This window comes from Telopea speciosissima, chromosome 9, assembly GCF_018873765.1.
Source record: "Telopea speciosissima isolate NSW1024214 ecotype Mountain lineage chromosome 9, Tspe_v1, whole genome shotgun sequence".
NCBI lineage: Eukaryota > Viridiplantae > Streptophyta > Magnoliopsida > Proteales > Proteaceae > Telopea > Telopea speciosissima.
In genome coordinates this window covers 17754319-17769670 of record NC_057924.1, presented here as the reverse complement: position 1 = coordinate 17769670, position 15352 = coordinate 17754319, and the positions used below count along the sequence as shown (strand labels likewise).

The 15352-nt window shown below is 40.5% G+C and overlaps 1 protein-coding gene across 2 annotated transcripts; it reads right to left on the bottom strand.

Moving 5' to 3' along the window:
• LOC122638555 lies at positions 1–14886 on the bottom strand. 2 transcript variants are annotated; one of them, XM_043831398.1, is made up of 4 exons: positions 14393–14886; positions 8042–8151; positions 6863–6967; positions 1–772 (listed from the first exon to the last, which is right to left on the bottom strand). In XM_043831398.1, the coding sequence occupies exons 1-4, from the start codon at positions 14799–14801 to the stop codon at positions 86–88; spliced, it is 1311 nt and encodes a 436-aa protein (XP_043687333.1). In that variant the 5' UTR covers positions 14802–14886; the 3' UTR covers positions 1–85. The 2 variants fall into 2 exon arrangements, with proteins under 2 accessions (XP_043687333.1, XP_043687334.1); XM_043831399.1 differs by having other exon boundaries at positions 8042–8140; positions 14393–14542.
• Between the last annotated feature and the right edge of the window lie 466 nt (positions 14887–15352).

Below are 15352 nucleotides of genomic sequence, written 5' to 3'. Positions count from 1 at the left end.
TGCTAACAGATTCTGGTAACCCAAAAAAGACATGGAACAATTTGAGTATTCACAATTGAGGTTTACAGAATTAAGATTAAAACTTTTAAATTGTATCCAACCATGAATCAAAATCAGCCAAAACTTTAGAATTAGACCCAGAACCCATGGTTGTGGAAGGCAGATCTGGAGGGACTGCCTTGTCTCCTTGATGCTTCGGCATGTCGCCTTGGTTTTTCAGATTAGACGCTCCCCATAGCAGGTCATCAATTGCATCATCCAGATTGACAGTCACAGATACATTTTTCAACACGACTTGGGCTTGTACTGAAGTGAGACCAGGTGAGGATGTAGAAGATTCCAGTCCAACAACCGGGAAACTGTTGTTGATCTCCTTATGGAGGCCAGAGGAATCAAGGAACTTAGATTCACCAAATGAGTCAAGAAGCAAATCAAGCTCTGCTTCTGCTGGTGCTCCCTCAAACCTTGATGACTTGTTGTTTGAGTCCGTAGTTTGACTTATATTCAGCTGAGATATGGACCCTGCAACTTCAGTCATATCAGTTTGTTCTGATCTCCTTGAATCAATCTTCACTGGGTTTACAAGTAATGCTCCTTCATGGGTTATCATTGGACCTGTGGCAGAAGGTACATCATCCTTGTAATCCACAATCATTTCCCTGTCGGATCGTTCATGGTACAATTTATCTGGTATATGTTCAGCTACTTCACTTTCACACGTTTCAAAGTGGTCAGATTCCTGCCGATTACTTTCCTTGGAACCCTCAGAGTTCTGTTGATTAAAACAAAAATATGGAACAGATACCAATTAAAACGGATTGTGATATCTCACAAGATGAACCTAAGGATATTAATGGGAAAACTTATAAGATACAAGAAGAATACATGAGGCGCTAATCCATTGTTTATTTCATAATTTATTTCGGAGTGAGCAAACTCAGCTTAGACAGAGCCCTACTAAAGGCTAACAAATAAGGAATAAAAATAATAATGAAACGAAAAAGGATTTACATGCATTATTGACGTAGACAACTACTACAACAAATAGTACTTGCGTAAGGCTAAGAAGAACCAGGCCCACACTTAGGCCCATGGCTCTTCAACTGACCTTTGGCCTGGGTGTTAGCTGGTTCACTCAAAACAAGAAATCGTTAGGCATATTTTGTAGCTTATATTTTCTGTTTTAAAGAAAAACTACTTAGATATTGGAAGATCTTTCCTTTTCTTGTTGTACAAGTCCCCTACACCAAGCATGGAATTCTTTTCAGTTTTTTTCCTTATTTTGTTTAGTGCTAACAACACTTTATATATTGTAAGAGCCTTCAGAGCATGGAACGAGGTCTCGCTGAGATCTATGAGATACCTCGGCTTTTTGAAGGTTCGAGAGGAGATAGAGGACGAGTTAAGGAAACAACATCGACTTGAGATCTCGGTATTATCTCGATATCTCAGTATTATCTTGGTACTATCTCGGTATTTTACATTAAATGTATGTGTTCTACTACTAAATTATATGTAGAATAGGGCCTATTTGTACGTCGTAACCTACCAACCTAGGGTCCAAAGTCAAACTTCTAATTGTAATTTGATATTTCAGACTTTTATAGTGCCATTGTGTTTAAATGACCCAAAATAGGTTGTATACCAAGTTTTATGACCTAATAATGTATATAAGTCACTTAGAGGGGTTATTTTAGTGGAAATAAGCCTTGGGTTGGGTTATATATGTGTTGGGTTTTTTATCCCAAGGGTTTACTTTGTAATTGGCCAATGTAATGAACCTACAATATGGGTAGAAGTAGGAAAACGGGATTTACTTCTTTAGTTTAGTTAGAATCCTATTTTGAGCCTGTTTTCTTTATTATTTCACTTTCCTAGTCAATTTAGGTTACCTTATTAGTTAAGGATAGGGTTAGGCCTTTCTTTTTTAGTGTCTAAGTCAATTTTTGAGTCTTTAATATAAGTTTGTAAGGGAAGCCAGTACTGTACTGTACACGAATTTGAATGAATAGAAAAGTTGCTTATGCAATGTTGAAAATCCTGAGATAGAATGGGTGAGATGCCCAGGTTGAGATAGTGGCGGGGGATCTGAGAAGAAATCAGAGGGGGGAGGGGGAAGAAGAAGCCGTGAGAAGAAGAAGAACGAGGGGGGGGGGGGGTGCACACGCACAAATTCACTTTTCTTTTAACTCATTCTTGCATAATTCCAATACGTTGGTTACACGTCTATTTATAAGAGCAAAAAAAAAAAAGACTCCTAATTACTTACTAAAACAAGGCTAACTAAAATAGAAACCCAATAAAACTCAAATTGGACATTTCCCTACGTGTCTAATAACTACCTTAAAATAAAAGATTACATACTACTTTCCCAAATAAAATAAACTTCCTAAAATCCTACTAGATCCAAACACTCAAACTGGAACCGGTTCAACTGGGTTTGGGTCGGTCCAAGGTAGTACACCAGTTGGGTCAGCCCGGTCCAAGATTGTCCTGCATCAATTCTCCTAGAGTTGAATACAACTCGGCCACGAGTTTTATAAAACGAAAAGATCAGCATCACTCGATTGGCATCCATAAACAACGGCTTTGATGGGGAAATGATTCAACACTCCTCACGACCAACCTCTAGGATGTAGCGGATTTATGATAACAATGGTAGATTTGAAATGAAGTAAAATCTGAAATGGCTATATAGGGATGAAGGGTGGAAGGATATGAAAGGAATTATAATTAAAGAAGGAGGTGATCTTGGAACAGAATAAATAAGGTATAACAAGAGAATAAGGGAGGTAAACAAGGGGTAGTATTGGAACCTTAAAAAAAAAAAGCAAGGAAACGTGAGAGTTGTGGTAATATGGGAAATGGGTTGTAAAAGGGAAACTTATCATGGGAATCTGGGAGTGGAAGACGTGTTGAGGTTCTACCAAAAAAAATGGGAAGATGTGTTAAAGGCTGTCTTCTTCCAACGAAGAACCAGCGGCTAGAGTTCCACTTCAACAAGGATCAGGAACTACCACTTCGAAGATGGCGGTGATATCGTCACTGCCGGAGAGAATCCAGGAAGCCAGCGGTTGCAATGCTCGAAACCAACTAGGAGACCTTCAGTGCATGGCGGAAACCCAAGGAGGGTGTTGCAGTGGGAGCTCTGAAACAGATATGCACAGCCTCTCGCTCTATCTTCTTTTTTTTTTTTCTCCACTGGTTCGAACCCCAGGAGGGAGATTGCAGTTTCAGAGGGAAAAGGGGCGGTAGGGATCGCTGAAATCGATAGTGGGGTTGTTGCAGGTGGGGGTTCAGTGATATGCAGGGCTTTTTTTTTTTTTTTTTTTTTTTTTGTTGTGGGATTCGAATGGATAGGTGCTTCACAGCGGGAAGAAGGTGGGGAAATGGAGGGTAGGAGAAAGGGGCTGGCGGGTGCAGAGGGAATCGATGGGAGATTTATTTTTTGTTTTTTTTTTGTCAGAACCTTTGAAGGGGGTCGATTGAGGCTACTGGGAAAAAGGGACGACGGTGGGGAGTTGGGTTGCTGCAGTAATCGTGCAGCAGTAGGATGGGGTGCTGCTGGGGATCAAAGTAATGGGTTTGGTGTTCCACGGGAATCAAAGGGAAGGTGGGGTTGCTGCTGGTGTTGTTCGACCAGAACTACAGTGAAAAGAAAAGAAGGAGAAGAAGAACAGAATGGGGAGAGAGATCACTAAGCAGAATAGCAGGGAAGAGAGACTTAGAGGATGAAGAATCAGAGGGAGAAAGAAAGGGGGGAAGAGATTCACCCAGGTTTGGGCTTTGATACCAAATTGGTGGGCGACAGAATAGGAGAGGGGAAATCTGAGAAGAAATCAGAAGAGGGGGGGGGGGGGGGGATGTGCACATGCACAAACTCACTTTTCTTTTAATTCATTCTTGCATAATCCCAATACGTTGGTTACACATCTATTTATAAGACCAAAAAAAATAAAGACTCCTAATTACTTACTAAAACCAGGCTAACTAAAATAGAAACCCAATAAAACTCGAATTGGACATTTCCCTACATGTCTAATAACTACCTTAAAATAAAAGATTACATAATACTTTCCCAAATAAAATAAACTTCCTAAAATCCTACTAGATCCAAACACTCAAACTGGTACCGGTTCACCTGGGTTTGGGTCAGTCCAAGGTAGTACACCAGTTGGGTCGGCCCGATCCAAGATTGTCCTGCATCAGATAGCCAATCCCAAACTTCTCCAATCCCCACCCCTTCCATCGGTTCTTGAATCCAAATCCTAATTTTGTTCAAATCGATCTCAAGAGTGCTACAAGCAGCTGGGATTGCTTTCAACTGATTGTCACATCAATTTCTTGAAAATTACCACATCAAGATCATTGTTGCTTCAACAGGTTACAACTTTGTGGGTTTTATTTGTTATTTCAACCAAGGAAATTGTTCCTTCATTTGAGTTCCCATTGTTCTCTTGGTTCCCTCATATGATTTCTTGTTTATTGGAGGTTTTTTTATTTGATCCTGCCTGGGATTAGACTTATTCTGGTTCTAGCCTTACAGTATCTAATTTGGTCAAAAACCCACTGAAACCTGGCTTTGAGTTCCCAAAAAAATAAAAAAGAACCAACTCGCCTAGATCTCAGCCCAACTAAGTTTTCTGCCTGGCCGAAGCCAAGTATGAAACCGAGACCTTAAACCGTGCTTCAGAGCTCAACCCCCAATTTTGAATATGAATATAAGTTTTGGTTTTATGCCATCCCTGCTGTGGTATACAGTTGAGATAGGTGAGAAGACTAGGGTTAGTGAGAGACTGACCAAGGCCAGGTGAAAGGCCTTGGTCATCTCCCCCTTTTTCTCTATCTATCCTTTCTGCCAAGTTTCTATTTCATATGCTGCAACCATTGCTGCTGTGTGAGGCTATCGAGACACCCCTGTGTCCTATTTGATTTGCTGTTGATCTTCTAAAGTCTGATCTGTCGAGTCTCCAAGGAGTTGGAGGTTAGAAGGCTGATCAACCAACCCTGCGGCAGTATTGTTTGGAGTTCTACTGCAGCAAGATTCAAGTTCCGGCAACTCAAGATCTATCCATCAACTTTAGCTCAAACTTTGGGAGGGTGTTAACCTACTAATACTCTTCTTTCTGTGGTATTTTCAAATGCATCCATTGGCTGCTTAAACTTGTGGCTGTAAGTTTCTATTTTCTCCCTAGGGTTACTAATTTTGTTCTTGAGCCATTACTTCCTATCCAGCTATCATCTGCCACTGTTTCTTTCCTTCTTGTGCTACCTGCGATACACTTGGGCTGAGGATAAGTTATTAGAACTCTTTGGGTGCTAACCCTTCGGACCTGACACTTTGGAGATTTGTTCGCTTCCTCAGGTTGCCCTGAACTCTAGTCCCATGACCATTAATATCACCCTTATTGTGAGATCAAAATCTGCAGCCGAATCTGGTTTTTTTCTTCTCCGTCAAGCTCTGTTTGCAAAATATATTAATATTATAATACACGATCTCTAGGTCTATAATTGGTCAGTCCTAAAAATCCTGGGTGCTAAGAACCTATGCATAAAATTTCAGATACAAGGACAGAAGGAAGTTCATATGAGAGAGAAATTCCACCTGAAGTCGAACAAGTTCACAGCTGGTTCTGTTAGTTGAGCGGTTGAAGGTGATTCAACTTCTCAAAATTACAAATAAGCCCTCATTTCTTAAATTTTTTTTTATCTTTCCCCTATTCTTATTTGAGTTCTAGAAAAGGTCTCTCCCTTTTAATTATCCTTGAGTCCTTTATTCTGTTACTCATCAAGAAGGGATTCAAGCTTCCATATATTTATAGAGCTGCCATTCAACCATTAATTCGAGATAATCATTGTTTGGGTGGGCCCATAGAGACCCAAAACAGGGTTTTGGAACCCGGGTTGCATTACAGCTTCGGATCAATAATAATTTTGATGTATGGAGTTCAACATTAATCTACTATTAATGTACATCAAACCCTCTGGGATTAACACAGATCATTGATGCTTTGCAATCATCACTATGCATTAGAGCAAATCTACAAAGAATCACTTTATTTTACACAAACGTACTAGATCTGAAATATGAAAACCTTGTGCGTCAGAAACTAGATATCAGGATCAATGGAGCTTCAGGCAATCACAGTTTCCAAAACCCATCAAGAATGTCTTTTTTTCAAATAAACCCTCATATATTATATGGGCTTCATTTTGGTGAAAGGGATATTCGATGATATCCACCATCCATGCACCATTGTTCCTGACCCTGCTTCACCTTAATCGTTATTTGAACAAAAAGATCACAATAAACTTTTGGTAAAAGTTATGTCATGGTCCAAGTGGGATAGCATTTCTCTTCTTGAGAACATACTAGTTTGGTACTACGTCTCCAGTTAGTAATATGTACAACTAATTTGCCAATTATAAACTAGTCTAAAAAAGTCAGTGTCTATGTCATTGGGGTAATTTAGAATGGGAAACATACATGTCCAAAAATTTTAGCATCGAATGGCAGACTTAGTTCAGCCTTCTATACCAGAGTAATATACTAAAATAAATATGGTACCTTCCAATTATACCTACAATGAAATAACAAAATGCAAACCTCTTTTTTTTTGGATGAATGAAAAAAATATTAAAGAAGCAGAAAGAACCTTTCCAACCAAAAGAGGGAAAAAGCAAGAAAGAACCTCATTAAGGCATAACAAACTCAAATTTTCTCAAGAGTCCGGGGTTTTGGGATTTTGTCAGTGTATATGCATAGATCAATGAATTTTTTTTTTTTCCAAGGAAATTGTAGATGCACTTAAAATGATATAAACAACAGAAGACGAAAGCAGGTGATCAGAATTATTCATACCAGCTCTGGCGATAATAGATCTGCTTCAATGAAGAGCCTTTTTGGAATATCTACTTTTTCAAGTTGTTCTGCAAGGGCATGCAGATCTATGGAGAGAAATGATGCCTAGAAAAAATAAATAAAGTAACCTAAATAGGTATTTTCAATAAATAAAGTCCATAGCAGATAATGGATCCCCCCCCCCCCAACACAAAAAAAATAACAGCAAGAAATTAGCTTCTATCTGAAATTGCAGAAGAAAAATTACAGAAGTCAATTGAAAGCAATCCCAAATTTGCCAAGCTGAAACCTTGGGCAAGTTCAACACTGTTCACAGATGACAAAGCCGCCAAAAAGAAATGAATGGGCCAATCATCATAGATTCTCCTGGGAATAACTTGGTTCCATCCTCCTCTCCCCCTTCTTTTTTAATCTTAGTTTTATGCTCTTTCTCTAAATGATATCCCTTTAGTACATCCTCACATTTGTTTTGTCAGTTCATGTTTTTAACCCCCTTGGTGTTCTCATAGGATATTCTAGACAGTCACTTGCTACTATTTTGCCTCCTCCACCTCCTCTCCCCCCCCCCCCCCAAAAACAATATTGCACAATACATAACGCAATATGCCAAATTCATTAGTAATTGATCTTTAGAATAGAATTTACACTAAAGTTACAATCTGACCAAGCTTGCAGTATCAGACACTTGGCCTGTGAATGGTGAACCCCTCCTTCCACTAGAGACCTATAATGGTGAATGAGTTGGCAGACACGTGACCCCAAACACACATGGACTGGTTTTGGGCATAGCTTCCCTCTTTGAGATCTAGTTGTATGCTTAATTTCATAGTCATCTTGTTCTGGACAGCTGTTGGCCTTTTCCTATGCTGGGCTGCACTATTATATTATTTATTCTCCATTAAAATAAGAATCATCATTCACTCCTCCCCCCCCCCTCCAAAAAGAGAGAGAGAGAGAGAGAGAGAGAGAGAGAGAGAGGGAAAAAAAGGCATGCTGCATCACACAAGTTGGATCTCTTAAACCCCACAAACCTTGAAGCATTAATGTAATGAATTTCATTCAGTTCAAAATTACTTATTGCATACACAAAATGGATTTATGATCATTGATTTATTTTCTTTCTCTGACTCTGATCTTATTTTGCCACAGGAAAAAAAATAAATAAATGAAGAGGCTTACCTCATAACTTGTGGTTACATTTTCGTCAACAATAAAATCATCACCTCCAATCCATGATAGAATTCTGTTTCCCCTGGCATAAAGCATAGAGCTCACTCCCTGATTTAAGTCTAATAAAACTTAAAGTCAATCTTGTGCAATAACCCACAATAAAGAAGCTTTTCAAAATCCATGGTGTTAATATAAAATTCACATATGTTTGATTCAAGTTTTAAAGCAAGCAATATTTACCTCCCATACAGTCTTAAAATTTGAGTGATGAAAATAAGCAAAAATATCAATAATCATATAAGAACTAAGACCCTAATAGAGAAAGTAAATAACCCATAGTCTTTTACAACATGTCTGTTCAGAGGCTTGAAATGACATCAAGGTGTTACTGAATTTATTTCTGAACTAAGACAGCAATAGAAACTCAATAATATATCATTTTAATTGATTCAGGTGGCACATGTATGTGCAATGGATCAACAGTTCCCAAAATGTAAGCTTATATAAACCAAGATTGTAAGAGCTACACATCATAAGAGAGCACCCATTAGCACTCAACTCACATTAATGAAGAGCTTGAACCTTGAGATTTGAATTTATAGAGCAACGTGGAAGAGGCTCTCACTCTTAAGAAATATATATAGCAGGGGGTTATCTATAATTAAAGTTTATTGGCAGAGGCTTATGTGGAAATAGTCATGTCATGGGTGCTACTTGTAATTACTGATTTTATATCTTATAAATATGTGATAACAGCCAATTAGGGTATTCAGAACCCTATCGATCTGCACTCTTTACTACTGATATTGTCCTAATTTCTTCAGCTTGTTCTGATCATGGCATTATTCATTAGACTACTTCGTTCATATTCCCATAAACAGAATGGTGTTGCCGATAGGAAAAATTGGCATTCGTTATAAATTGATCAATCGTTATTTATCCATATGCCTGTTCCTAAGATCTTTTGGGGGAATGTTGTTCTTACTTCATGTTATCTGAATCGTATGCCTTCTACGGTTCATGCAAATTAGTTTACTATTTCTGTTGCTTTCCCCCAGTCATCATTGCTTTCTTTACTTCCCAAAATTTTTTATTGCACCGGTTTGGTTCATAATTTATGCCCTAGTAGTGACAAATTGTCTCCTCATGCCATTAAATGTGTGTTTATTGGTTATTCTTGTATTCCAAAAGGATACAAGTGCTATGATCCTATTTGTTGTAACATTATGTTAGTGCTAATGTGACATTCTTTGAGAGCTCCGTATTTTTCTGATGAGGATTGTGTCTTAGAAAATGGGTTAGTTGACTCTCCTTTTGTCTCTCCTCATACACACTTGTTAACTCCTCTTGATAGAGATTTTGTTGCGTCTTCCACTAAGTTTCTTCAAGTGTATCAACATCACTCTAAGGCACCAGATAATACTTGCAGCCCTCCCCACTGTCTGATTCCTGATCTGGAGCTCCAACCACTTCCTCCATCAGATGTTGATTTGCTTGTGGCTCTTTAAAAAGATATTTATTCTTGTACTCAAATCATTTGTCTCTTATCATATTGTATCTATATCACATCTCCTATCTTCACTGCTTACAATTGCTTTGTCTTTGCCTGTGGTTTTTGTTCCCAAAACCTATCAAGAGGCTCTTTCCCAGCCCAGGTGGAGGATGGCTATGGTTGTTGAGATGGATGCACTTCACAGTCATGAGACCAGGCAGCAGGTTGACTTGCTTCCAGGTGAAGAGCCTATGAAGTGCCATTGGTTGTACGCTAATTATAATCCTGATGACACTATTGAGCGTCTCAAACTCAAACATAGCTGTCAAGGCGCCTTGGTCTAGCAGGCATCTTGTTGGTGTCACCTTGATTAGACCCTCTCCATGCCTTGGGTCACCTAGACGCCGTGACAACTATGGTCTCAAAGCTCAGCTGGTCCCCAACAAACATATGTTGTTAATTATTTTGAGACTTTTTCCCCTGTTACTAGTCTCTATTTTGAGTGTGTTCTATACCTTGCGGTGAATCTTGACTGGCCCTTGTACCAGCTTTACCATAGTTGTCAAGGCGTTGTCTAGGCGACAAGCCGACAAGGTGAATTTGGTAGTCTAAGGCGATTTGTTTTTGTTTAATTTGTGATTCTTTTTCTAACATCTCTGTAGGGTTGTGTATGTAGTTCACATATGATGCACAACATGGAATCGGATTTAAAAAACCAGAAAAAGAAAAGAGAATAAAGGAGGGTTTAGAGTAAGACGGTGAGTTGCTGAGAACTTGAATGACAAAACCCTGGAAACCCTCCTTCCCCTTCATGAGAGAAAATCTTGGTCAGTGACACTCCCTGCAACTCCAACTCCCTCCGGCAAGTTTCTTCTTCTTTATCTTGGTTGGCGGCACTCCCTGCGACTCCGACTCCCTCCGCCAAGTTTCTTCCTCCTCTGACAATCTATTTCAACTTCTTTTTTTTTCTTCTTCCGCCTTTATTTTTTATTTTTCGTTCTTCTTTCATCTTGATCATCCTAAAACCATTGGCTCCCTAAAACTATCATTATTGTTACTCCTCATCTAATGCCCTTAAAGTTCAATTTTGAAGAGGGCTTTTGGAGTTTTTTGTTGGCTGAAGTAACTTGGGCCGCAACTGGGCCTAGGGGCTTTGGGTTGGACTTGGGCCTAAACCTAGCTTTTTTTTTTTTGGATGACTAAAAATTATATTATGAAGAAAAGAGTGGAGAATAAACAAGCCCGAGGGCAAAAAAGAAAAAAGAGGAACCAAGCAAGCCTCGGGGGGGGGGGGGGGGAGCAGGGAAATAGGCAACCCCAGGAAACAACAATGAACCTGTTCCTTGGGGAATCTTTAAATGGTAGGGGGGTGCGAAGCAAGATTGGCGGAAACATTAAAGAAGGTGGCATTTCGAATCTGATCAAGAGAGGAGGAGTTGGATGACCATCTCCAGAGGTTACGTTCCATCCAAATATGAGAGATAGTTGCACAACAGGCAAGCTTGCCCGCGTAGTCACAAATAGTCTTTCCTCCAAATGTCAAATCAATCCAAAGGCACTCTCTCTGAAGGGGGAGATGTCTTCTTCTGTCTGGCCAGCAATGACTCAAGACTTAGGTCTAGATGGAGGCTGTAAAGGGGCAGGAGAACAGATGGTCCGCACCTTCTTGCCCATTCCAACAAAAGCCACAACTCTGTGCCAAGGAGAAGGGGGACCTCTATGTCTCACACTCTCACCAAGTCCCAAGCTGAGTGGGAACTAAACATTCCGGAGGCGGAGGGGAGCCAAAGGGTCATATCACCTCTACCATGATGACTAGGGGGAATAGGGGGGGAGGGAGCTCCAAATATCCGCTAAGGGGGAGGGGACCAAACACCTCTGGAGATGATGGAGGCAACCATAGAGCTTATGTTAAGCCCTAAGTGGTAGATGTCCCTGTGACTCACCACAAAAGAGAGAACACCTGAGAGGTGCCATTTGTCATTCCAGAGAGAAGTGGATATGCCATCATCAATCCTGCAAGAAATATCATCAATGGATATGTGTCTAGTTTGCAGGATTCTGCGCCAGACCCATGAAGCATCGGAGGAGGAGCTAACCGACCAGATGGTGTCTCTGCGGAGGAAGCCAGCATAGACCCAAGATGTCCAAATGCTGTCTTTCTTTGTAAGGAGCTTCCAAATCAGCTTTAGAGAACCGGCCAGGTTAACATCTTTAATTCTTCTAAGCCCCAGACCCCCTTCAAATTTAGGGAGGTAAATGGAAGCCCACCTCAAGCGATGGCGAAATCTCGTGGTTTCCACATCTTTCCAAAGGAATGCACACATGATGGACTCAGCATCCTTAATGATGGCTTTGGGAAGGCCGAAGACCCCACACCAATATATGTAAAAAGATTGGAGCACAGATCTGATAAGCTCCAAATGCCACGTATAGGAGAGAAGTCTAGCTTTCTAGAGCTGAATCTTTTTCAGAAGGTCTAAAAGGGGGAGAAATAGTGGACCGTCAGCCTAGCAGGGATGAGAGGGAGGCCTAGGTTTCTAATAGGAAGGAAGCCTAGGGTGACCCCTGTAAGGTGGGCATTGTGGGCTTTGGTGGAGTCGGATACCCCAACGAGGAAAATATGGGACATGGTAAGATTGATGCGAAGGCCGGAGAGGGATTTGAAAATGCGAAGGGAGGACATGGTGGACTCAATGGAGAGAGTATCAGCCTTAGAGAATGTCATGAGGTCACCAACAAAGGCGAGGTGAGTCAAGTTAGAGGATTTGCATTTGAGAATGGGCGAAATGAGATGGAGGTCGGTTTTGGACTGAATACTATGGGAGAAGACTTCTAGGGAGAGGCAGAAAAGGAAGGGGGAGAGAGGACAGCCCTAACGGATACTTGCAGAAGAGGGAAAGTACCCAGTCGGGCTGCCATTGACAAGGACCGAGAAGCAAGGGGAGGAGATGCAGCAATGGAACAAGTTAGCAAAAATGGGGAGAAATGACATTTTAGTGAGGGCTTAGGAAATAAAGTCCCATCTGATGGAGTTGAAGGCTTTATGGATGTCAATTTTTAGAAGGGAGGAGGGAGAGTGAGATTTTCGGTTGAAGCCTCGAACAATTTCCTAATAGAGAATGATGTTGTCCGCTATGATGCAACCAGTGATGGAGGCCGATTGGTTAGCACTAACAAGGGAATCAACGACTAGCTGGAGATGGTTGGTTAGGATTTTGGCAATGAATTTGTAGAGGAGATTGCAAAGGGAGATGGGACGAAAGTCAACCATGGAGGAAGCGCCTGCTTTCTTAGGGATGAGGCAGAGGAAGGTGTGATTAATAGTATGGATATGGTTGGGGTTGAAAAAGAAGCTCTTGATGGCATGGGTGAGGTCAGTATTGATGGTGTCCCAACAAGAGTGGAAGAAACCCATACCGAAACCATCAGGGCCCGGGGCTTTGTTAAACTTACGGGAACAAACAGCCTCAAGGATCTCAAAATCAAAGGGGATGGATTGAAGGGTGTCAAGGAGGTAAGGGGGAATGAACTTGTTGATGAGGTCATCCGGGAAAAGGGGGTGGGGAGAGAGAGGGGGGGAGACAGAAGATCTCGGTGAAGTAAGACACAACTTCCAACTTGATTGCATCGAAACTAGTGAGCAGAGTGCCATCACTAGAGGTGAGGGAGTGGATGGAGTTGGAATTAGTTCTAGCTCTCGAGTATATGAGATTTGATGAATAAGCTTGGGCTTAGCTGTTGGGTGTCCTTGGCTCACCCCAGCATAGCATGTTATTCATGTGAAGAGGAGAAAAATATGCATCTTAACGTACACACCTAGGGCGCCTGCCCACCACCTTGCGTCGCCTTGTCGACATGACAACTATGAGCTTGACATCAAGAATGCATTTCTTTATGGTGCTTTTAATGAGATCCTAGTTCGGTCTCTCACTCACACAGTCACACCTAGGCCTCTCACCTCAAGGTTTCTCACCTCACATAAGACTTTCTCCTAAACTGTTTCTCACAGGCATTGGCAAAAACCAGAACCAAGATTTCATTCAAATTCTGTTGTTCCATTTAGCTTACAGGCAGCTCCTTATATAGAGTGGATTGGAGAGTTCTGGACCTTCATTGGTACTTCCTCCTAGACTTAGTGGCCATTTCAATTCCAAGGACTTACATTGGGACTCTTTTCAAATTATTATATTAGTCCTATATTTCAAGGTCTTTCACAACTAACAATGAAACTAACCTATGGTTGCATCCCCAAAAACCTATTGATATCCCCAAGACTTCACAGCTTTAGAGGACTAGATACAACCAAGGTTCTAAAACTCGGGTTTCAAAGTAAATAAGCTGCAAAGAAAGGGGGGGGGAGAAGAACATTATAAATTGACCAGTTGGACAGGAAGCACATCCCTGAATTATGAGTAGGATATAGAGAAGTATTTCCAGCTAAAATATTGTTGTTAATGAATTAAAAAATGACAAGAGAAGAGAACAGACGAGGAATAGCTTAGATAGCTTCATTCTGTTATTGAAAGCAACACACCTTACAGGATTAGACTCGGGATTGAACTATGGATACGAAATATTAATCCCGTCTTGGACTGGTAATCTATTAATATGTTTGGTTTAACCTTTCTCAAGTTCAATAAATAAGAAACTCGAAACACTAAAATGACCGCAAAATGAAGCAACATATAAAGCCCATATAAAAGTTCTTTCGCCCTCGCAAGTTCTTAAGATGTTTCCATCCAACCACAAAAATTCCAAACAACAAACAGAAGCATTGAACCAAACCGATACTCAGTGAAGACGTATTTAGGTATTGAAGGCACAGATAAGCGCAAACAATCCAAACGAAACGAAGCAAAACATACCTGGCAAAGAATCATCTAAAAACGCAAAGCCGTCCAAGTTGGGATTAGATTGTGATTGTAACTGTGACTGAGCCTCTGAAATTAAGAAACCATAGTCAGCCCCTTTACTCTTCGGGGCAACAACATCACTGGCTCGGCTCGTAGTACCGAGCGACAGATCTTCTGTTCCTGAATCGAACTCTTCGTCATAGCGATCCCAGTTCGAGGGCAGTGCAGAACCAGAACCAGAACCATGAAATTGGGGAGTTTTCTCCCTGGTTTGCTTCCCAGACGGCTTCTTCTCATTTCTTGCTGAAGCAGGAGCAGCAACTGAAGCGGATTTCGATGTTTGATTCGGATGAGGTCTTTTAGTTTTACTGTGATGTTGAGAGTGAGCTCTCTTTGACTTCGCCAAAGCTTTAGCATCCATTAGGAAAACTCTCAAGCTCTCCCGGACAACGTTATTAGGGTTTTTTAAAAAAACCCCTTCCTCTGTTGAAGAGAGAGAGAGATCGATAAAAATTCTAGAAGAGACGTTGTAATAAGAACGGAGTGAAAAAGAGATCTCGAATTTCAAACAGATGGTCAAATCAGTAAATTCAGGAACGGCAATTGATCTGGATACGTACGGCAATTAAACGGACGGTAATAACACTTTTAAAAAATCCAGCGTAATAAAACACATATTATAATAATACGATACGCATTTAATATGTGTTTAATACGATCACTCTATAAGCAAAAATACGAGCATATATTTACTATGTAACAGACATTCACCACCTACTAAACAAAATAATAGCATATACACAATGATTTTAGTGTGTGGTTCTTATAGGATCTTTAACCAAAATCAGAAACGATCGTTGTATCTCCAAGATAATTGAAGCATTGGGAAACCAGAATTTTCTATCATTCTTGTTCTCAACTTGTGTTACTTCCACTAATTACAGCCTTAATCAAAGAGCTAAGCTTAAATCT

Coding starts and splice junctions, on each gene's coding strand:
- LOC122638555 (XM_043831398.1), bottom strand. CDS start 14,801: ATGGATGCTAAAGCTTTGGCGAAGTCAAAGAGAGCTCACTCTCAACAT. Junction 8,152..14,392: donor TTTAGATGATTCTTTGCCAG/GTATGTTTTGCT, acceptor AAGTTTTATTAG/ACTTAAATCAGGGAGTGAGC. Junction 773..6,862: donor ATCTATTATCGCCAGAGCTG/GTATGAATAATT, acceptor TTTAATCAACAG/AACTCTGAGGGTTCCAAGGA.